The sequence below is a fragment of the Carettochelys insculpta genome, chromosome 3 (assembly GCF_033958435.1).
Source record: "Carettochelys insculpta isolate YL-2023 chromosome 3, ASM3395843v1, whole genome shotgun sequence".
NCBI classification, from domain to species: domain Eukaryota; kingdom Metazoa; phylum Chordata; order Testudines; family Carettochelyidae; genus Carettochelys; species Carettochelys insculpta.
Window position 1 is genome coordinate 41876636 of NC_134139.1, and position 22758 is coordinate 41899393.

The following is a 22758-nucleotide window of genomic DNA, read 5'->3' on the forward strand; positions in this document are numbered from 1 at the left end:
GCCCCAGGACTTCTCCTGTGCCACTGCTTTTTATGGCTGTGCATTCCCACTCCCATTCCCATGTGGGTGACTGGAGATTCTACACTCCAGGTACTTTTCTTACACGCGGGGAAAGGTGGTTGGTTTCCCCCTATACACATGAAGGAAATGTCCCTCGATCTGGCTTGCATTAGACGGGGGGCGAGGGGGCGCTGCTAACTGCAGGGATGAAGAGCGGGGCCCAGTGGAAAAAGTTTGCCCTAGAGCCGGGCCGGAGCAGACACGGGGAGAACAGGTGTCGCGCGCTGGAGAGGACGCGGGTTGGGCTCCCTTGGCACTTCGGAGCGCGGCGGTTGGCTGCTGTGAGCGGGGTGCCCCGGGCTGCAGCCGGGCTCCCACCTGGCTGACTCCTCGCCCCCGCCCCACCGCCCAGGCGCTAGGCCGCTCCCCCCGCCGCAGTGCGAGCCAGCCGCGTCCCGCACGGTCGGAGCGCCCCGCCCCGGCTGCAGCAGGAGGAGCCCGGGAGCGCGCTCCGCCCAGCGCCGGTGCCGGGAGCGCGCAGCCCGGCCGGTGTGTCCGTGGCGGCCATGGCGGCAGCCTCGCCGCGGGACCCCGGGGACTGGCAGGATTTCTCCGGCTTCCAGTCCCCTGCGGCCAGCAGCCCCGAGTCGGCCCGGGACGGCGGCGCTTGGGGGCCCGGAGAGCTGGGGGACAAGCTGCTCCTCTGCTTCAAGCCCCCGCAGCCCCGGGACGGCGGCAGCGAGAGCCGGGCCCCGCTGCGGCCCCTCAGCGAGCAGAGCGCGCTGCAGGCCGACGAGTGAGCGGCGCGGGCGCGGGCGCGGGCGGGGGCGGGGCCCGTTGAGGTGGGAAGAGCTGGGCTGGGGCGTGCGGGGGGAGGAGCTGGGCTCCTCCGTCAGTGGACGGGACAGCGCTGTGGGCCCCGCAGCCCGGCCCTGACCCAAGGGCGAGTGGGGTCGGAGTTAGGCAGGAGCGAGGCGGCGCGGGGGATGCAGGGGGTGGGGTTCAGGGAACGGGCGGGAGGCAGGCAGGCAGGAGCAGGTTGGCGGGGGTCTGGGCAGGTGTGGGCTGGGAGTGGGGGGTCTGGGGGGGAGGGCAGAGGGGTGAGGTTGGGCCACTTACTTCGTGCAGCTCTGCAAGGCCACATGTGGCCCTGTGCTCTCTGGCATTGCCAGGCGCCACCTCCCACTGGCTGCAATCCTGGCCATTGGGCACGAGGAAGGGAAAGCCTGAAAGCCGATGCTTCCCTGTGCTGCTGTTCCCCTAGCTGTTGGGAGGGGGAATGGCAGTGTGTGCGCAGCCACTTCCTCTGCCGCTGCCCCAGCCAGGCTGAGTCAGCAGGGTGGATGTGGCCCTTGCTTGCCCGGATTGGGCCCATGAGGCTCAGGGCTGCCCATACTGCATGCTTCGTGCTTCAGGGTGAGGAGAGGAAACCCTTAGCCTCAAGCTTTGTTGGCAGGATCCAAATAAGCCATGGCCCAGTCTGGCCCAGGACCAATGGGTTTCCCATCTCTGTTCTAGACACAGAGTTGGGTGTTCAGAAAAGTCAAGTATTGCAAATGAATTTTTAGCAAAGTTAAGTTTTAACCTTTCTTTCCCAGTGTTTTACTTTTCCTGATAACTGCATTTTTATTTTTGCTTATATATTGTGCAGTTTGCACTGAAGTGGCATTTTGACTTGGGAGTTGCTGCTCAACACTTGCTTATTCCTTGTTTTGAGTAGAAAGGGCAAGGGAAATTGCAACAAAAAAAGACCTAGAAAAGAGAGTAAAAAGTGTTGTCTAGTTAGCATTTCAACAACATGAAAACTCATCTAATGCCCTGCACCCCCCTCCATTTTTATTGAAAACCTGAAAAAAAAATCCTAATTGATGTAGGTGTTGAAAAAATACATTCCCGTGTTTTGTTTTGTTTGTTTTTTGTAGCTCAGTTGCTGTTCAGTTCAATGTCAGTCTTTTTCTTTAATGCTTTTGTCCAGGATTTGGAATGCTTTGACTGATAATTATGGTAATGTAATGCCAGTTGATTGGAAGTCCTCCCACACCAGAGCTTTGCATATGCCAACACTGAATCTCTCAGAAAAAGGGGTAGGTTCTGATTCTAGCCAAAAACCTTTTGGACCTTTTTTCTCTCTGTTAAGAAGCAACATGTAATTTTTATTGAGACAGTTATTCTTGATCACTTGGCAATATTTTCTTTTTACTTTGTATAGGCATTAACAGAGGTTTGTCTTTTAACACTGACAGATCTGATACACTTATCCGTTTAATGAGTACTTTACTTGTGAGTACTCTCTAAAACAAGGAACATATATACCTACCGTTACTTACTATATGAGTCAACTTCCCCTGCTTATATAAGCGGGGTCCCTGGCCGAGGGACAGGAAGACCCGCAGCCCTGTGGCTGACTCAGCTCCAGCAGTGGGGTCCCTGGCTTGGGGGGGGGGCGCAGCTGGAGCCTTCTCCCTCTCTTCACTCAGACATGCAGCTATCTGACAGCCCTTCAGCTGGGGGAAGACAGAGAGAAGGCTCTTAGCCTGGTTCCCTCCCCTGCAATGGTGGGAATGTGAAACTGACCAGCCATGAGCTGATCAGTTTCCCAGTCCCGCTAGCCATGGGGAGACTGGAACCAGCCTGCCCCTTGTTCCGAGCTCCTGGCACTCTGGGAACCAGGAAACTGACCAGCCCTGGTGGTTCCTGGCTCCACTCCCCTGGCAGGAAAACTCAAGTTATGCAGGGGCTGCAGGAACAACTCCTGGGTAACTTGAGGGTTTACTGTATCATACCCCGCTGCCCGCCTCACAGACCTCACCCTTGACCAGGTTTTAACTGCCTCCCATAGTCCCAAACTGCCTCCAGCCTTAAACCTGCCCAGCAGCCACAAACCTCCTGCAGCCCCAAACTTCCCCCAGTCTTAGGACACCTCCCCGACCCCCACATCACCCAACAGCCCCAGCCTAGACATTTCTCCTGCTCCCGCAGCCCCTTCAGTGGGGCTGCTAGGCTGGGTGGCTCCCCCAGCCCTCCTGCTCCCAGCAATTAACTCAAGTGTTAAGGTTTCAGGACCAAGGCATAAGGTGATTGCTATCTTTAGTGATAGAGAGAGCTGCCATCTGCAACAGTTATGACTATTGATAGGTGTCTGCCTGACAGCAGTATTAAACAACTGCAAATGGCTTCTTTAACAGCCACATGTAGCTGGAAACTGCCCAGCTGGAGACCTTTAACAAATCTAATGGGACCCATAGGCTGGAAATCCTTGATCTACATACATACACTACAGCCTATTTCTGGTGCCAAACTATTCAAATACATCAGAAAAGTACCTAAACTCAACTGGTTTATGTAAAGTTACAAGCCCTTGGAATGAATTGGAGACTTTTACATGTATTTTAATGGGAATTTAGTGTCGCTTTTATGAGTTTTCGCCTCCGCACAGAAATTTGGGAACCAACTGTGCTCGTATAGCGAGGGATAAGTGTACATACATTACTTCTCCTTCCTCTCCTCCTTCTCCTTGCTGTTCCTCTGATTGACAGGTCAACAAACAGAACCAAAGGTTTTCATATGCCAGTTTGAACTTTTTCCCACTAAGGCTGTATTCTGCTGTTGATTGAAGGATCAGAGCACAAATATACTTCCTTGTTCTCCAAATACCTGCAAGAAGCAGAATTAAAGCAACATTTGCCCCTCCCCAATAATGAAGAAAATAGGTACCCCTAGCCAAGAAGTGTCATTTTATTAATAAAATTGTACTGAAGCCTACTGTGAAACTTTGGACATTGTTTTGCAGCCTAGTAGCTGGGTAATGGTTGGGTGTATTTTTTTTTTTTTTTTTTTAAAAAAAAGGGATTGATACACCAATTATCGAATGATGCTTGTTGCAGTATTCAGGAAGATCGTCTGTGTGTTTGCATCCAGCCACAACCATGATGAAATTTGCACTGAGCACCACAAATACTAAAACCAAAACATACCATGTTTTACACAGAAAGGTACTAAGTGGGCACTACATCTGAAGATCATTTGGCAGGGATTTGACCAAATGCAGGTAGTTGACAGTCTCAGTGAAAAATCTGGACATCGTTAACAATACTGGAATTGTGTTGTAGAAAATCGAAACCTGATTCAAATGAGGCAATGGAGTTTTCCCATTATATAGTCAGTATATTTGGTTCCAAATGCAAAGGTCATATATACCCATGGTGGGCAACCTGCTGTCCACTGGGGTTCTACCTGTGGCTTGTGGACCTCATGTCTATCTCTCTCCCCCATGCAGTCTTGTACACTGGGGCATTGGATCCCCATACTTCTTCTTCCTCCCAGCACTTTCAGAGTGTTGTATTGATTTGTGCTCAGTTCCTGCTCCTTCCTGTCCCTCTCAGAGCTTGAACAATTGCAAAGAGTTTACCAGGGTAACCAGTGAACCAGCACCTAGCCCAGCAGTAGGCTGCTCTAGTCCAGCTGGGCCCAATGCACTGTGGTCAAAGGCGCTTCATACCTGCCAGTCCAGAGCAGCTCCCCATCTGTGGTACGGCAGGCCTTGCCAACCCAGATGGGCCCAGTGTGTTACAGGTGGGGCAGGGAAGAGGGGTTCACTCCAGCTAGGCCAGAGAAATCCCCTCCCACTAGGGCATGATGTGGTGGGCCAGATAAACTATATGTCACATTCTTAATATTAATGTTCTTGTCAAAAAAAGATCAAATTAATAAAATATTCCATTCACTTCATTTTCACTTTTACTGACCTTTATTAGCTTATAGGATTTTTGATTTTTGAGTGAGAATCTAATTATTGGTTCCATTATTGTTGACTTGTTTGTTCTTGTAATTTAACTTTTTGGCCTTTTACTTTTTCTGTGTGTGCTTTCAGTTAAATGAAAATTTGAATCTTGACCTGTCGGATGATGAAGAGCTTAGAGAACAGCTGGATATGCATTCTATCATAGTTTCTTGCATCAATGATGAACCACTGTTCACAGCAGAGCAGGTAAAAAAAAAATCAACAGAAAGACAGGGTTATGGCTTAATGGTATATCTTAGTTCTATACCTTTTGTTCTTCCTGGTTTGTGGATGCTAAAGAAGTTTGGAGACAAACTGATTACTTTCATTTACAGTGACAACAGCAGTGTCTATACCAGCAGTGTCCAATACACTGTCCGTCCACCACATGTGGTGAACAGCACAGCTGGGTGTGGCAAATGTGGCTCAGGGTGTGGCATGTGGGGCACCCTCCCTTCCGTTCCATGCACAGGCACCACCATTTGGTGGGGCGAGTGCATGGCAGCAGTGGCAAGGAGGCTTCTCCTGCAGCTGGCTGGGGCTGAAATAGCTCGTGCAGGTTGTCTGGGAGGCTGGGCCGTGCACCTGGGCAGGTGGGTGGTGCAGCGTGGCTGAGTGGGCAGTGTGGCTCGGGAGAGCTGGGGTGGCAGAGCTCCAGCGGTGGCCATGGTGAGTCACTGACAGGTTTTGTGCAAGCAGGTTTTTTTGTGGGGGGAGGCTTAGGGTACCACGCTGGGGTCGGGGGGATGCCTGGCTCCGGGGGCACCAGGAGGGGGGACTGTGATGAGTGGTGATTTTCTTTTGGACACCACTAGTCTATACTATGAACTAGGGGTAAAATTTCCCTGCTTCTATATTGTTACTTGTGCTAACTCTCGGCTAGCTCGTGGGTTGTGGGGCCAGGAGGGGAAAGGCATGAGTAAAAAACAGGGCTGACAATCGGAGTGGGAGCAGCTGAGGAGTAGGCTGCCTGAAATCAATTAGGACCAGCTGATCCCACTGAGGGCTATCTTTATAAGCCCTTCTCCATGCAGGGCAAGTGGGGAGGAGAGTTTGGAAGGTGAGTGAAGGAGACTGGGAGAAATACTAGGTACCACGAAAGAGGAGAGGAGCCGAGCCTCAGCAACGTAGGGGGCTGAGCTACCCCAACCAAGGAGGCCTGAAGCCCAACCAGAGACTGAGGGGGAACTGGTCAGCCGGAGGGGCCAAACAAAGGAGAGGATTTGCTGTCATGGCTACGACTAGCAGAAGGCGGTACCAGGGGGAATTGACTGGGGAAGTGGCCCAAGGAGAAGAGCTGCAGGGCAAGGGCAATGGGAGTCAACCCTTGCTGGTAGCAGCCATCCAGGGTCCCTGGGCTGGAATCCGGAACAGGTGGGTGGGGAACGGGTTTCCCCCAGACCACCCCCTGCCCCAGCAAGGGTAATGGGGTTTGAACCGTGGGGCCACTGGACTGATCAGAGGACCTGGGGCTCAGGAACGAGACTGACCCTGCCACAGTTTATAAATAACAACGTAGCGGGGTTAACATAGGTAGCAACATTGGAGCCACAGATGAGCCATTCCAAGTACGTACCCATGTATTTTCATCACTATAGTAACTGAGTGTGTTTCAATAGTACAGTCAGCATCATGGCTGCATATGTGCTACACTTTTGTTTTCTTATCCTCCCAAAAGGGAGGAACAGCTGGAATGGATTGACTTGTTTTGGTGGGGGTGTTTTTTTGTTAAATACACCTCTTGCTATATGTTTGTATTAGAGAGTGAAAATAAATGCATCTTGCACGGGAAGTGAAAAATGGTGAGGTTTGGGTTACTAGGTGAATTCATTTCACAGTGTCAGAGTGCCCCAGAAAATAGTTCCATCTCTTACATAGGCAAATTTTATTCTTTGTATTGAGATTTCCAGTGTGCCAAAACAGCAAAATTGTTGGCCATGGTCTTTGTCCAAGAGGCATCTTGGGCCCAGGCCACGAAGCACTTTGAAGATGAGGACCAAGATCTTAAATGGAATTTGAAAGTCCGAGGGAAGCCAGGGTAGAGAGGAAAACAAGTGTGGTGTGCTCCTGGTAGCCTGTCTGTCTGAGGAGGCATGCTGCAGCATTTTGTATTAGCTGAAATGTCCTGTATTTGGAAGGCTTTGTGCCAAAATATATCACATCGCTGTAGTGCAGCAGAGAGATAAAGTATGGATGTCTGAGGCCCAGTGTTCATCCACCCAGATAGGATGGAGTGTTGTAGCCAGCTGGAGATGGTAGAAAGCATTACTTGAAGCCAGTGCAGTGTGATTGTCTTGAAAATTGCTGTGCCTCAGTGGAGTCCAGGCAAGGTTAGTAGTTCAAAATTGGAGTTAGATGAACAGTGACCTTTCAATGAAGTCCCAGTTTTAAAAAGGGTTTAGGAGATCACCTTGCTCATATGTTGTTGGTGTATAGATAATTTGCTTTTATTTACACACAGTTGGGACTCAATCTGTATTTCTCATTCTCCCCAAACTGATCTTCACAGGAATGTATGTCATTGAGCATACAGCAAATGGTTCCCTGTTAAGGAAACAATATTGAAAAAGTTCGAAGGTAAAGTTTACTTATTTCAGGTTGAGTGAGCCAAACTGTTAAGCCAAAGAGCGATATAAATTGTGCAGCACGACAATGGCACTGTTGAAGCCAGAGGGTTTATAGGTGGTCTGTTGATGCACAGTAACTATGCAGTTCAAGGTGACATGCTGCAGCCATTAAGACTATGTCTACGCTACAAAATAAATTCAGTTTTATTAAATTTGTTTTTATAATGCTGGATTTTATAATCGATTTTGAGTATCTTCACTTCACACAAGGTTGCGTTAGTGCTGCCACACTAGAATGGACAAACATCGACTGTTGCAGCAGGGCATTTTGGGAATCTATCCTGCAGTTCCCTCAGCCCCACATTCTGCACCCGCCCCCCAGCCCTGCTGCACCCCCACTGCTGGCAGTGCTCACCTTGCTGCCTGGTTCCTGGATTCCTTCAGCTTGGGGGAGCCAGAAAACTGACCAATGCTGCGGCACGTGGTTCACGGGAGCAGGGAGCCAGGTGCAGCAGCGCTGTTATTTTCCCAGCTCCTGGCCACTTGCAGGAGCCGGAAAACTGACCAGGATTGCTGCGCTGGTCAGTTTTCTGGCTCCCATGAGTGGCGGGCAGCCAGGAGCCAGGCGCAACAGTGCCAGTCAGCCTCTGGAAACTAATGAATTCAATTCGAAGACATGGCACTTCCACACTAGCCTTCATTCAGTCTGCTAAATTTGAACTTGATACTACACCCACCCAGTTCCAACGATATTATGATATCTATATTAGTGCTCCCTAAATCGAGCTAATGGTATTTACAGTGAAGACAGTGACTTGGTGCAATTCAGCTATCTGCCTTAAATTCAATTTTTATCTCATAGTGTAGATGTAGCCATAATCTGAACAGTACCTATGCACTGTGACTTTGAGCCCTACTCTTGGTGGCTTTTACAGAATGTACGTGTTCCTTGCTTTCTGCCCTCGTTCTGTAGGGGCCCCTTTGTAAATTTTGTTCTGAGACCAAAATTTGATTTGAGTGATATTACCAAGTGCTGTAAAATTCATAAGCACACTCTTTTTCTTTAGAATTATTGTTAAGGAGATTTTCATCTTCCTGCTATTTAAAGTTAAACTTGTGTGACTCGTGCTCCTTAACCATTTCCTGAATAATGGGACTGACTTTGATCAAAGAAAAACAAGTTGATGAGTTATTTGGTCAAGGGGTTCAGGCAGCACAGACACCCTAACATGATCTGTTCATAAAATTTTCAGATTCCTATAACTTTTGTGGTGTAGAACTAGTAAGTATGAGGGGGTTGGAACAGCAAAGGAGAATGTTGGGAGTAGTGTTGAAACAGGGTAGGGGTATAAAGTGGTCCTCTTCCCTATTGCTAACTTTTGCTCTTTTGTCCTGTGCTCTAGCAGGGCTACGAGGGGCCAACACACCACTAGACAATCCTTATTAAAAACACAGCCACTGTGGTTTTGGAAACTCAATTCCAAGATTAGAGTTTTGAAGAACTGGGTAATGAGGGGTTGTCATCCACTATGGTTGTCCAGGAGAAGCACTGATAGAGGTTAACTGTAAGGGGGAGGGGAGTGGGGTACCATTCCCTCCAGTGACACACTTGGAAAAGGGAAGTGTAGTTATCTGTGCCATCCCTCAGTCCCACCCACCTCCCTTAAAAATCTACCCATTCTGCAACAGTTCTTCATTCCCATTACTGTTCCTTCTAGACTCAGGAAGGAACTCAAGGGTTGCCTTTCCTCTGCTGATCCCTGATTAGGAGGGGAGCACAAGCTACCTTAAGCTGTCTTCTGTAGGGGGGAAGAAACACAAAGTTCAATCTTCTCCTTGTTGCTGCTGCTCAGAAGAAAGGAGGTTAGAGTTATGTAATGGGAGAGAGGTGCGGGGAAGGGCTTCAGCACTGACTCCGTGTCAGTGCTTGCACTGTTCCCGCATCCTCTCCTGACTTTGTAAGTTTTTAGACTACCATCCGTACCCACCCTTCTGAGGTATAGGTGGTATGGACAGGGAAGTTTTTCACAGAGGGAAATATTTGCAAAGGGACTCCCAGCAAAAGAAAAAAAAGGTTGAGAATCCCTGCCATAATTAATCATGAACCAAATATCCCATTTGTGTTGTACCCATCTCAAAAAGTATTAGACTATAAATGCATAGTTGTGCAGGCCCAAAATTTGACCATGGGATTGTCATAAGCTTACTGTAAAATAAGACTTTTGAAAACTGATGAACAGCTAGGAAAATATTGAAAAAAATGCAGGTAAATGAATATGTAGTACCTCTTGTTATGCAGGAGAGAGCAATTCTGGCAGTTATTGTCGTGGTATAGCTACCTTTGGTCCACACTAAATTAACTAAGCAAAGGGCAACTGATAAAGGTTAATAACAGTAATAAGCATGGATTTATAAAGAGCAAAGGTTGTCAGAAAAATTGGTTTGTTCTTTAAAACTGCAAATTTTGGTAAGTGATGGGAATGCTTTTGATGTCATATATGTAGATTGTATTGGAAATTTTTATATTTTCTGATCAAAAACTCAAAAAATAACCCAAACTGAGTTGCCAAAAACACTGCCATGTGGAGTGAAAGCTGGATATACGTTAATATTAAACTGTAGTGGAACTGAATTTGGGGAGATGTTGAGCAGAGCACTGCAGTGCCTGCTTTTATATTAATATCTTCACCAGTGATCTGGAATTGTAAATAAAACAGCACAGACTGTTGCTATACGGCAGCAGTTCCCAGCCTTTTCCAGACAGGGACCCATTTTGACAATTCCGGTAGACTGGGTGAGCCAAGGCAATTCAAAAGTGTGTGTGTGTAACGCAGGGCTTTAACTAGCTAATTTTGCGACTGAGGTAAGAATATAAAATTGCCCCCCCCCACACACATTTATATATTGGTTGTCGTGGGGGGGGGTGGTAGTGGGGATAAGCTCCCACTATCTATAAAATGCTCCCATGGCGTGTGTCTCCAATAGCCTCTAACAGCTGAAGTCCAGCTCCTGACCTTCACATGTGGCTTAGTTTCTAAGCCCAGCGAAACTGTTTGCACTGACAGGAGAAGGGGCGAAGGCGGGTGACTGGCACCTTCAAACCAGTTGCTTCGGGCAAATGGGGCTCGTCAGCCTGGGAAGGCCGCCCACCTAGGAGAAGGAAACTCTGATTTAAAACCTCAGCTGCCTTGCGGTGATACCTAGTCATGGGAAAGGCTTCGGGAGTAAACCCTGAGGAAAAATCCGGAGATGGAACCCCTAAGGCAGTTTGAGGTTGTGCTCAATCTTGCTCTGGCAGCTCCTGCGACGACATTGGTGCCAAGCTGTACTGGCTTTCACCTTTCCCTTGGATTACATCAGTGGCGTAGAGAGGGGGAACCTGCTGCTGGGCATCAGCTGGTTCTTCAAACTTACTTGCTCAGGCCTGCGCCCTGGAGAGGACACTCCGGCATCGCTTTCTGAGCAGTGACACATCACGGGAAGCAGCAGGTACCGGTATTAAGCCACTGCACTCAATTGGCGTAGAGTGAGGCACCAGGGGTTGCTTCCGACGGTGGGAGAGGTCTTCAGATCTCATTGGGCAGCTACCGCCCACCTCAAGCTGGGCAGCCCCCAGCCAAGTAGGTGCTGCCTCGCCACAGTCCACTTGCTCCACTGGGTGTGTGGGGCTTAGGGAATCACCGACAGGTGGATCATTAACCTTACACCAGGCAAAACAAACAAGCAACAAAATAATCCAGCTTCAGGCTGGGCACATGGAATGTAAAGGCCATGACTCCGGGCCTTACAGAAGACCTGCAGAGCATTAGTAACCCCCGGAAGACAGCAATCATTAACAACGAGCTGAGAAGACTGCAGATGGACATCGTGGCCCTCCAGGTAACAAGGCTATCGTCCTCTGGATGTCTCAGGGAGAAGGACTTTTCCTTTTTCTGGTACGGGAAGCCTCCAGAAGAGACCAGGGAACACAGTGTTGGCTTCACAATCAGAAACAGCCTGGTTGGCTCAGCCATACCACCAAATGTGGGAACTGAGAGAATGCTGAAAATCCAGCTTCAAACACCAGTGGGCATGGTCAACATCTTCAGTGTCTATGCGCCTACTTTAACTTCTGCCCAGGAAGTTAAGGACAAGTTCTATGATGAACTTAGCATTGCCATCAGTGAGGAACCTTCCCATAAGCCACTATTCATCCTTGGCGACTTCAATGCCAGAGTTGGCAGCGACCACCACAGCTGGCCATCCTGTCTAGGACAGCTTGGAACAGGGAAGATGAATGAAAACGGACAGCACCTCCTTGAACTCTGCTGCCAACATGACCTCTGCATAACCAATACCTTCTTCAACGTCAAGCCCCAGCACAAAGTTTCGTGGCGACACCCAAGATTGAAACATTGGCACCAGCTTGACCTCATCCTCACCAAACGCAGCCATTTAGGTAATGTCAGGATTACACGTAGCTACCACAGCACAGACTGTGACACTGACCACGTGCTCACGTGTAGTAAGGTGTACATCCAGCCGCGAAGATTCTTTCGCTCCAAAAAGGAAGGGAGGCCATGCATTGACACTGGCAAGACTCGTGACCCTTCAAAAGTATGCGAGTTTGTCCAAGCACTTGAAGAGGCCTTGCCCCGCCCAGACGACACTGATATCAGCAAGAGATGGGAACATCTACGGGACGCTATCTGTAATACTGCAATATCTACCTTTGGGAAGAAGACAGTCAAGTCTGCTGATTGGTTTGAAGCCCACACTGAAGTGCTGACACCCCTGATTGAGAAGAAGAGACAGGCACTGGCTGCATACAGGTTCTCTCCCAGTGGGGTGAATCTGTAGGCGCTCCAGTCTGCTTGGAGTCAAGTGCAGCAGGTTGCTCGGCTGTATGCCAACGATTACTGGCTCCAACTCTGCTCCAAGATTCAGCAGGCTGCAGACACTGGTAACATGTGAGGAGTGTACAATGGGATCAAGCAGGCCATCGGTCCATCACAAAGAAAGACTGCCCCACTTAAGTTGGTCACAGGCAAGGTCTTGAAGGACAGAACCAAGCAGATGGAACGCTGGGTGGAACACTACTCACAGTTGTACGCCAGAGAGACCGTAGTTACAGAGAGAGCCCTGAATGCCATCGAGCCTCTGCCCACCATGACTGAACTCAATGCTGAGCCCACCTTGGAGGAACTCAGAGACATGCTAAAAGCACTCTCTTCTGGAAAAGCCCCAGGGAAAGATGGTATTCCCTCAGAAATGCTCAAATGCGCCAACGGTACCCTAGTTTCAGAGCTTCATGGAATACTTTGCCAATGCTGGAGAGAAAGCAGCGTACCGTAAGATATGAGGGATGCTAACATTGTTACTGTCTACAAGAACAAGGGTGACAAAAGCGATTGTAACAACTATTGCAGCATCTCCCTTCTCAGTACCGTGGGGAAACTATTTGCATGTGTTGCTCTGAAGAGGCTCAATGTTCTTGCGGAGAGAGTCTACCCTGAGTCTCAGTGTGGGTTCAGAGCTGAATGGTCCACCATAGACATGGTTTTCTCTGTTAGGTAACTACAAGAAAAGTGCAGGGAGCAGAACAAACCTCTGTATATTGCCTTCATCGACCTGACCAAGGCATTTGATCTCGTCAGCAGAAAAGGTCTGTTCGAGATTCAGGCTAAGATCGGCTGTCCCCCAACTCTGCTCAACATTATTAGGGCCTTCCATGAAGGGGACCATCGTATATGACGGATCCACATCCGAACCCTTTGAGATTCTCAGCGGAGTGAAGCAGGAGTGTGTGCTGGCTCCAACACTGTTCAGCATCTTCTTTGCAGTTTTGCTCAAATGTGCCTTCGGAACTGCTTCAGAGTGCATCTCTCTCCACACAAGAACAGACGGCAACCTCTTCAAACTGTCGAGACTGAGAGCAAAGACCAGGGTGCTTACGAAGCGTCTAAGGGAGTTCCTTTTCACTGACGATGCAGCTATTGCTGCTCACACTCAGCAGGAACTGCAGTCACTCATAACTCACTTTGCGGATGCATGCATGGAATTTGGCCTCACAATGAGCTTAAAGAAGACCCAGGTGATGGGCCAAAACTTGGGTAACGAGCCATCTATCACCATGCTAGACGACGAACTGGAAGTCGTCCATGAGTTCGTGTACCTAGGCTCGACGATCTTGGACAACTTGTCACTTGATAGTGAGATCAACAAGCGCATTGGAAAAGCTGCCACAATGTTCTCCAGGCTGACGAAGAGAGTATCGACTAACCATAAGCTCACTGTACACACCAAGGTGCATGTCTACACAGCCTGTGTTTTGAGCACACTGCTGTACACCAGTGAAACATGGACTTTGCGCTCGAAACAAGAGCAGTGGCTCAACACATTCCACATGTGCTGCCTTAGGCGCATACTCGGTGTCTCATGGCATGACAAGGTCCCCAGTAGCGCAGTGCTTGAGAGGGCAGGCACCGCCTCCATGTTCACCCTTCTTAAACAGAGGCATATGCGCTGGCTGGGCCATGTCTCACGCATGGCGGATGGCCGAATACCGAAGGACCTCCTCTTTGGCGAACTGGCGTCTGGAAAGAGGCCGAAAGGGTGACCTAAATTGCGCTACAAGGACACATGCAAGTGTGACCTCAGCGCTCTCTCTATCAGCGTGAACACCTGGCATTCGCTTGCCTCAGACAGGCATGCCTGGAAACAGGGAGTGAAGGAAGCTGTTGCTATGTATGAAACTACCTTGGTGAAGGAAGTGGAAGACAGGAGAGCCCTCAGGAAGATCCGTGCCCGTGATAACAGAGCGACATCTGCCTACTGCTGCTCACAGTACAGAAAGGACTACCACTCCCGGATTGGATTGCACAGCCACAGAAGATGCTGCTCGAATCAGTCCAACTGGGGCACAAACCCATGATCCCTCGGGATCAAAGGATGCCTGCTACTACCTATTACTGTTTATAGAAAAAATGGAAAATACAAACATAATAAAATAACACTACATTCATTATAGTTAATTATTTTATTATGATTGTAGTTGATCTGAGTTGTGGAAGGGGAAAGACCCTCAACCCCACATTGCTCCCTGCCCCCCTCGTCCCGAGCTTAAACCTCACATTCAGAGGCTGGAGGGGCTGGGGGGAGTCACACTCACATTTGGGGGGGCTGGGAGGGTCACATTTAGGGACTGGAGTGGCTGAGGGAGTTGGGGGACTGGGGAGTCATGCAGAGCCTGTGGAGTCACACTTGGGTTCGGGGGGGCTGGGATGATTGCACTTAGGCTGGGCAGGTTACACTCAGGGCTGGGGATTTACTCTCAGGCTGGGGGATTGCATTCAAGGGCTTTGCGGTTACAATTAGGTACTGGGGGTCATACTCAGGCTGGGGGAGTCACACAGTTTGGGGGGCTGGGGAAGTCACTTAAGAATTGTGGGGAGTCACACTCAGGCTGGAGGGTCACACTCGGCGTGGGTGGGTCATACTCGTGGCTGGAGGGTCACATTCGGGGTGAGGGGAGACACTCAAGGACAGGTGGGTTGGACGGCTGAGGGAGTCACATTTGGGTTGGGGCATGGGGAGGGTCACATTTGGGCAGGGGAGCTCACTTGGGTTGGGGGGATTCACTCGGGCTAGGCTGACTGGGAGGGTCACACTTAGAGACTGGGGGTCGTACTCGGGCTGGGGGGAGATATAAATGAAAGCTGACAAATCAGCTACATAGAACAGAAGGGGGGAAGGGGCGGCAAAAGTTACTGCAAGAGTCTATTAAGTGGCTTGCCTGTGATAGCTACAACTGTCAAAGCTCTTTGTAATGTGTAATTGCTTCTCTTCTGATAGAGAGCTGCTGGATGTGGCAGCGTTAAGGAGCTGCAAATGCCTTCTTTAAGATCACATGCAGCTCCAACCTGTTGGCAACCGTTAACAAATCTAATGGCAAGCCATGTTTGGGTCTTGCCCCATAGGCTGAAAATCCCTGCTATAAGGCATGTTTTCTTATGCTTTAATCATTTTTGTGACTTTTCGATGAACCATTTCCAGTTCACCGACATCCTTCTTGAGTTGTGGACACCAGAACTAGACACAGTATTCCAGTGGCAGTTGCACCAGTGCCAAATATAGAAGTAAAATAAGATCTCTGTTCCTACCTGAGGTTCCCATGTTTAGACCTTTGAAAATTCATTAGCCTTTGTGGCCACTGCATCCTATTGGGAGTGCATATTCAGTTAATTTTCCACTGTGACCATGTCTACGTTTTGGGAATAAGGGAATTTTGAAGTCTGGGGTTTATTTCAAAGTGCCTGCGTCTACACAGCCAGTTTGCATTTTGAAAGCAGCACTTTTGAAGCACAAGTGGCTGTCGTTGTGCTAATGAGGTGCTAAATATTCATATCAGTACCACATTAACCAGTTCTGATCCATGTCATTTAAATACTCCTTCCAAAAGGGCAAGATAGTGTAGACATGGGTTGTGTCTCCCAGATCCTTTTCAGAGTTACTGTATCCCAGGATAGAGTCTGTCATCTGGTAAGCAAGGCTTACATTCCTTGTTCCTAAATATATATGTTTACGTTTAGTTGTATTGAAATGTCCATTGTTTGCTTGCATACCTCAAGATCTAAGTAGTGCTGAATCAGTGACCTGTCCTCTTTACTGCTCCTCTTAAAAGAGTTATCTGCAATGTTCAATTTCATGTTGTCTTCCAAGTCATGGATAAAAATAAAAAGATTGGGACCAAGATTTGATCCTTGTGTTCCCTGTAGGATACTACACCTGCCTGATAATTCCCTGTTTACAATTACAGAGATATACATGTCTCATAGAACTGGAAGGGTACCTCAAGAGGTCATAGAGTCCAGTTGCCTGTCTTCTTGGCAGTACCAAGCACCATCCCTGACAGATTTTTTTTAAACATCTGTTTGCCCCAGGCCCCTAAATGGCCTCCTCAAGGATTCAACTCACACCCCAGGGTTTACAAGGCCAGTGTTCAAACCACTGAGCTATGCCTTCCCCTCAGTCTAACCTGCCCCAGAACCTTGACTAGCCCCCTCAAGGACTGAGCTCACAGCCCTGGATTTACAAGACCAATGCTCTAACCATTGAGCTATCCCTCCCCCCTTTAGAACTGCAAGGGACCTTCATTTTGAAACCTACGAGTGCCAGTTTCCAAAGTTTACTGTATTAATTTTATGTCCTTCTAGTTTTTGCATCAAACTGTTGTGGGATACCTAGTGAAATGCCTTACAGAAGTCACATATAGTATGCAAGTACTATAGCTTTTATCAACCAAACTTGTAATATCAACAAAAAAAAGTATCAGCTTTGGTTAACACCTTCTGTTTTCCATGAATCCATGGTGATTGCAATAATTGCATTACACTCCTTTAACTCTTTGTTTCTGAAGGCCAGAATCAGTCACTCTGTTATCTTGCCCAGGACAGTCCTATAAATTACCTAGATCATCCTCTTAACCCTTTTAAAAGTTGGCACAACATTAGCTTTCTTCCACTCTTCCGGAATTTCCCCTGTATTGCAAGACTTATGGAAAGTCAACATTTACGATTCAGAATTTCCAGATCTGAAGAAGTAGGTGGGTCCCACAAAAGTTCATCACCTAATAAATTATTTTTGTTAGCCTATAAAGTACTGCCTGACTGGTTTTTTGATTTATGGTCCAGTGTGCTCACCAGCTAGCTTTTCTAAAACTCTTACTTATCTTGCTGATATAAAAACATCTGACTTCAGCAACTTCTGGTTAACATTCTCCAGCGACACTAAAGGAATAGAATGAGTGTTTTCATTACTGTATGAAAAACGGTATCATCTCTTTTTCCCCAAATGCCAAATAGAACTATTAATAATGATGCAGAATAGGTATAAATATTTATTCAACTTTGATATCATTTACCTGGTAGTAAACCAATACCATTATCTGTATTGTTTTTGTTTCTAATACACTTTTCAAACTCCTTATTGTCCTGAACTAGACAAGATATCAATTTCTTTGTACTTCTCTTATTAATTTTCTGTAATTCTTAGCTTCTGATTTAGATTCATTATCTATTTACTTTTTTCCATATGGTATATTTTATTATGTATAGTTTTTTTTCATGGTCTCTTTAAACCAGTTTTGTTTGTTTAATTGGCATGACCTTCCTCAGTTGTGGCAATCTGGGCAGCTAGTAAGGTGTTCTTAAATTATCTCCAGTTACCATTCACGTTTCTCTGATAAATTCTTTCTTGAGGCGATTTGACTTTTTTTTTCATTTTCTGTAAAAAATGGCCTCATTAAAACACACAGCTTGTGTACATACACAAACACACAGGCATACGTATTACTGTCCTGGGTTTTGTTCTGCTTGCCCATTTATAAATGTGATGAAGTTATGATCACTTGCCCATTTATAAATGTGATGAAGTTATGATCTCTCAGTGATCTCTTCTACCTTATGTGTTAGGACAAGATCTAATAAAATAATTCACCTTTGTTAGCTGTAAGATGTTTTTGGTTTAGAAAAGTGCAATCTATAAAGTTCAGAAATTCCAGGGACTTTTTAGTTTTGATTGGCTAGAGACCTTCTGCAAATGTCGCTCATAGTGAAGTCCCTCATGATCAGAGTCTCCCCCCGCCGCCGGCATTATAGATAGGAGCATAAGGCAGAAGTAATCTTGTTTCTGTTATGATTTGGTGGTCTGTAGCAGACACCAACTTACACCTTATCTTATCCTTTATCTGTTATGACAGTGATCCGTCAGCATTCAGATTATTTTCCTCCAAGTTATCAGTTACCAGGGAGCCAGTGATGCCATTTTTGACACATGCTACTCCCCCACCCCTCTTGCTCACTCAGCCCTTCTTAAATAGGTTATAACAATTTATTTTTGACATTTTGGTTACGCAATTCAACCCACCAGGTTTCAGTAATTACATCTGGTTCTCATTTATGCCTATAAGTAAGCAATGCCTCTTGTTTGCTACTCAGACTCCTATCATTAATATATAAGCAAATAAAGAATTTCTTTTCTTCATGAAAGACCTCTATACATTAGTTATGCTGAAAGATACCTAAATAAATTAAACATAAATGTACAATATAAAATTTAAATGCATGGTGGTAATAAAAAAATGTGACTTTGGGCTTACAGAGCCAGGAAGTTGTAGTTCCTTATTTGACAAGCCTAGTATTACCACAACTGAAATTTTTCATTTATTTGGGGTGCCTGATTAACAGGAAGATATTGATAAACAGCAGGATGGTCAGAAATAATAACAATGATTAAAGGGCTAGAGAGGTAGGCTTATATGGAAAAAATAAAGTAACGAAAATAGAGTTTTGCTATGGATGACCAAAGGCAGATTACCTAGCTACAAATATTTGAAGGATGTACATAGGATTTAAAGTGGTTTAACTTCGAGTAATGGGATAAAATTAAGAAAACAAAACTTAGACTGAATATCAGAAAAAAATATACAAACTCTTACTTCCAAATCGTCAGTGGTCTGAAAGCAGAGACACAGGGGACTTTCATAAAGACCTATGTATGCATGGCTGGAATTGTTACTTCTTATCTATGATGAGACAAGTATGTCCAGATTAATGGATAGATTTGTTCAGAGAAGATCAATTTGTGCAAATATTGCCATTTTCTCTCCCTAAAAGTATGTATATGCATGTTTAACAAAGGTGATTGAAGAAATAGAGGAAATGATGCAGGAATCACCTGACCCAGAAGATGATGAAGCACCCATGCAGTCAGACCGGCTCTCCATACTTTCACAGGAAATACAAACACTGAAGAGGTCCAGTACAAACAACAGCTATGAAGAGAGTAAGGGATACCTATTTAATATCTTGGCTATATTTGTAATGTCATGTAAGTGGGAAATGGTTCGAGCTTCCCTACACTTGATTACTTCCATCTGTGAAATAATCTGCCTTTGAAAATGCAGTGAGAAAATTTTGAAAGGCAAAGTAAAGTAGAATGAATGATTTTAATTTAAAAACCTTATAAAGTTTGCAAAGAATGTGTTTGCTTAGAATTGAATGTAAAACCTTGCCCTTCTAGTATTTCAAACAAAAGCAGCTGTATTGAAGTTTTATATTACATTTGACTCCTTTTACAGGAAATGTAATATTTGTGACTTTTAATATGTGAATACTTGAACATAGGATGATATAAGATGTCTGACCGATGCACATTCAGACAGTGTGCACTGTATTAATTTAGAGAAATGAACATAAGTTAGTAGAAGTTGTTGTTTTCCGTTACTGTGGTTTCTCTATTCTGGTGTAAACAAGAGAAGAAATAGATGAAAAGTTGTATTATTTGCTTCTGCAGCTGCATACCGAGCTTGACTAATGCAGTTTGTTTTGAATATGTAGGTGAGTGTCACCTTTACTTTCCTAGACTCCTTTTTTTCTTAAGATGTTTGACATTTTTCATTCTTCAGGTGGATGCTGACATTTATTCCACTTAGATCTGCATGGCCTAGTAGAGCATACAGAGGGGCAGTACTCGTGGTTATGGCTCCTCTTCTGGCTATGTGAAGCAGCACCACTCTGATCCATTCGCTTAGTTCCTTTTCACTGTCCCTGGCTGTATTCAGAGTTATGTGTGGTAGTGGCCTCATGGCCTTGCTTGGTTTATTGTATTTAGTTAGTGGCAGTCAATAGATCATGTCCCATGGTGATGCCCTCACCAAGATTTAAACATCTTCCTTTTGTATGGAGGAGCACACCCCATCAGTGATAGCCCCATGCCTTGCTTTGTGTAGATGAGGCCTGCCTTAGAGAGCATCAGTCTGTAGATAGCTCCGCAGTGAGACTCCAGTGGCACAAGAACCCTACCTCAAACAGTAGCTGCTTGAACCAAAGCCTCCTTTAGGCCAAAGACTACCCTCGGCTCAGAGGGCATTACTGTCTCTTGTGCAGGATAAGGTACCTCTCCAGAGAGGTTAGGAGCTGTTCTCGGTCAACAACACTGAGGAAGAGGTATCCTAAGACCAAGTAGGACCACTCCAGGTCACAGGGCAACACCTCTGCCTCCCACAGGGAAAGTGTGGACTGGCACATAGGATGGCATGGGTACCTCTGGTCATTCACTGCCAGTCATTGAGTAGGAAGGGCAGCAGTCATTAACATTAACACAAGTTCTGGCCTCCAGATGTCCATTGAGTCTGGTACTGACTAAGGCAGTGCTATTGCTGACTGTATCTGCTGTGTTGACATTCCAAACTGCAATGCACTTGTTCTACCTTTCCATTCCATCCTCACTGCTGGTCCAGGACTTTTCATGGCTAATGCCTTTAGCACCCCTTTGGTGGAGCACTGCACTCAGATATTTAATCTTCTCCCCACAGTGAGCAAGGAGCTCATGACAGAATCATTATGGAGGGACCTTGGCATCAGGACCTTCCTGAGCTCAGCAACGTTTGACACCAAAGGTGCTCCTATGGCAGCTTTAACCAACTTCAGTGTTGACACACTTGCACAATCAAATATTGCTGTTTAGGCCAGGATCGATGCTTTGGCATACTTAGTTCCAATGGCACTGCTTTCACTGGGAATGATAGTTTCTGCCTTGTTGTGGGTGATGGATTAATCAGGCCACCAGTTAATTTTCCCTTGGGCATTGTTCTGTCCTTGTTACTCAGATCCCAGAGCTTTTCTGATTGAGTTAGGCTCATCATCCTTCAACTTCACATCATCAGTTAGCTTTGAAGGCTGCTAATGGATCAGTTCTCGGGGATGGCTGTACATCATAGCTGGGACAGAGGTCCCTTTGCCAGCCCCTATTGTCCAGAAATGCCCAACTAGAATCAGTGGCCTTTTTACACTCAATGGGATGCTCCTCACTTGTGGAAGTCCTGCTCTTTTTCCCAGTCAAAGCTGAAGTAACCAGTCAAGTCAAGGCTAGGCTTTGATGGTTTTCCTCCCTGCAGTGCCACTGGAGTCTTGCCTTCTGGGCATGTAACCCTGGAGCAAGACCAAGTTTTGGCTTAGCTGGGGCCCTCGTCCTCATCACCAAATGATACTGAGCTGCCTGGTTCATCCTCCCCTTCTATCCTACAAGACTTTCAGTTGTACCAGGATGTTTTATAGCACATAACCACATCCCTTCGCATCCTGGTAGCTTCTCTGAGAAAGTACACACAAACTGACATTTTATAGCCCATCCCAGCCTACCCAGTTGATAGTGGGCTCCTTCAGCTAGTGAGAACTCCATAGAGTACACCAGCCTGAGTGCTGCTGGTGGCTAAGCTACTTCATTCCCATGCAGGGATTTGAAGGGTTTGTAATGGTTGTGAATGACCATTTCAAGTCTACCCCCAGTGACAGAGACATTTCATTGCCCCCATAGATAAATATCACAAATCAACTGCTGCCCAAGTATGATTTCCTCTTTTGGTAAGCCTTGTGTGAATTCAAGGACTAGTTGCCCAAAGCCTTGTTTGAGGAGTTTTGTACGTTTGTTGCAAAGGCTGTTTGAAGGCCAAAACACCTCTGCAGTATCCCCTTCACGTTGGAGATGCATTGACCAAGGTGATGGTCTCTAATATGGGAAGGACGACTTGGCTGAAAATTATGTCCAGCTGGAACAAAACAAACCCAAGTTTTTCAAGGCTATTGTCATGCCATATCTCAGGAGGAAAGAAATTCACATCTTTCTGTAACTCAGTGATTCATTGCTGAACGGTGGCTCAAGAGGAGTTTCTTGCCCATCTTAACACTGCGTTGTGTTTACTTAACCATCCAGGATGCATTCTGAACACTGTAAAGTTAGCTTAGACTCCCACTCAGAAATTCCTTGGGCCCTTGTTCAGTTCCATGAGGATGAGCGTATTCTTGCTGACCAACTGCTTCCAGGCAGTTCAACAGCTATGACTAAGATGGCAAACTCCATGACAATCCAGGTATGTCTTAGCCTGCTGGGGCACCTGTCTGCTTGTATGCAGGATATCAAATTTGCCAGGCTTTGTCTTCACCCTCTTCAGTTGTGACTTGGGACAGTGTACTGCTCTGTGCTGCATTCTCTGAACTGGTTAGTATGCCTTTCCCCACTAGTCCTAGATTCATTTTGTTGATGAGTATTCCATGCTGTATGTGCAAAGGGGGAATCACCTTTGCTTAGCCCTCTCCAAAGTAATCAGCAGTTCCTGATAGTGCCCTTCTGGCTTGGGGAGGTGCATCTGGCTTGGGAAAGATTCAGGACATAGTGTTAAAACAAGAAGCCTCACTCCATATCAACATCCTGGAGCTTCAGGCCATCCTCACTGCATGTCGTGCCTTCTAGGACTGTATCAGGCACTCAGGAGTTCCAATATATAGACATTGCCACTGCAATATACTGTCAGTGTTTCCCGAACTTAAGATATTAGAGTACCCCTTTCAGGACTCGGACCTTATCGGTGAACAC

At 46.6% G+C, this 22758-nt stretch overlaps 1 protein-coding gene across 2 annotated transcripts in view; it reads left to right on the forward strand.

Annotated features, from left to right (window-relative positions):
* The first annotated feature begins 537 nt into the window (after positions 1 to 537).
* FEZ2 (fasciculation and elongation protein zeta 2) overlaps positions 538 to 22758 on the forward strand; it is a 67965-nt gene continuing 45744 nt past the window's right edge. For both annotated transcript variants that reach the window (XM_074989677.1, XM_074989678.1), the window contains exons 1-4: positions 538 to 796; positions 1976 to 2084; positions 4871 to 4987; positions 19026 to 19170. In XM_074989677.1, coding sequence (XP_074845778.1) covers positions 567 to 796; positions 1976 to 2084; positions 4871 to 4987; positions 19026 to 19170 — 601 coding nt within the window. In that variant the 5' untranslated portion in view covers positions 538 to 566. The remainder of the gene's footprint in view (positions 797 to 1975; positions 2085 to 4870; positions 4988 to 19025; positions 19171 to 22758) is intronic.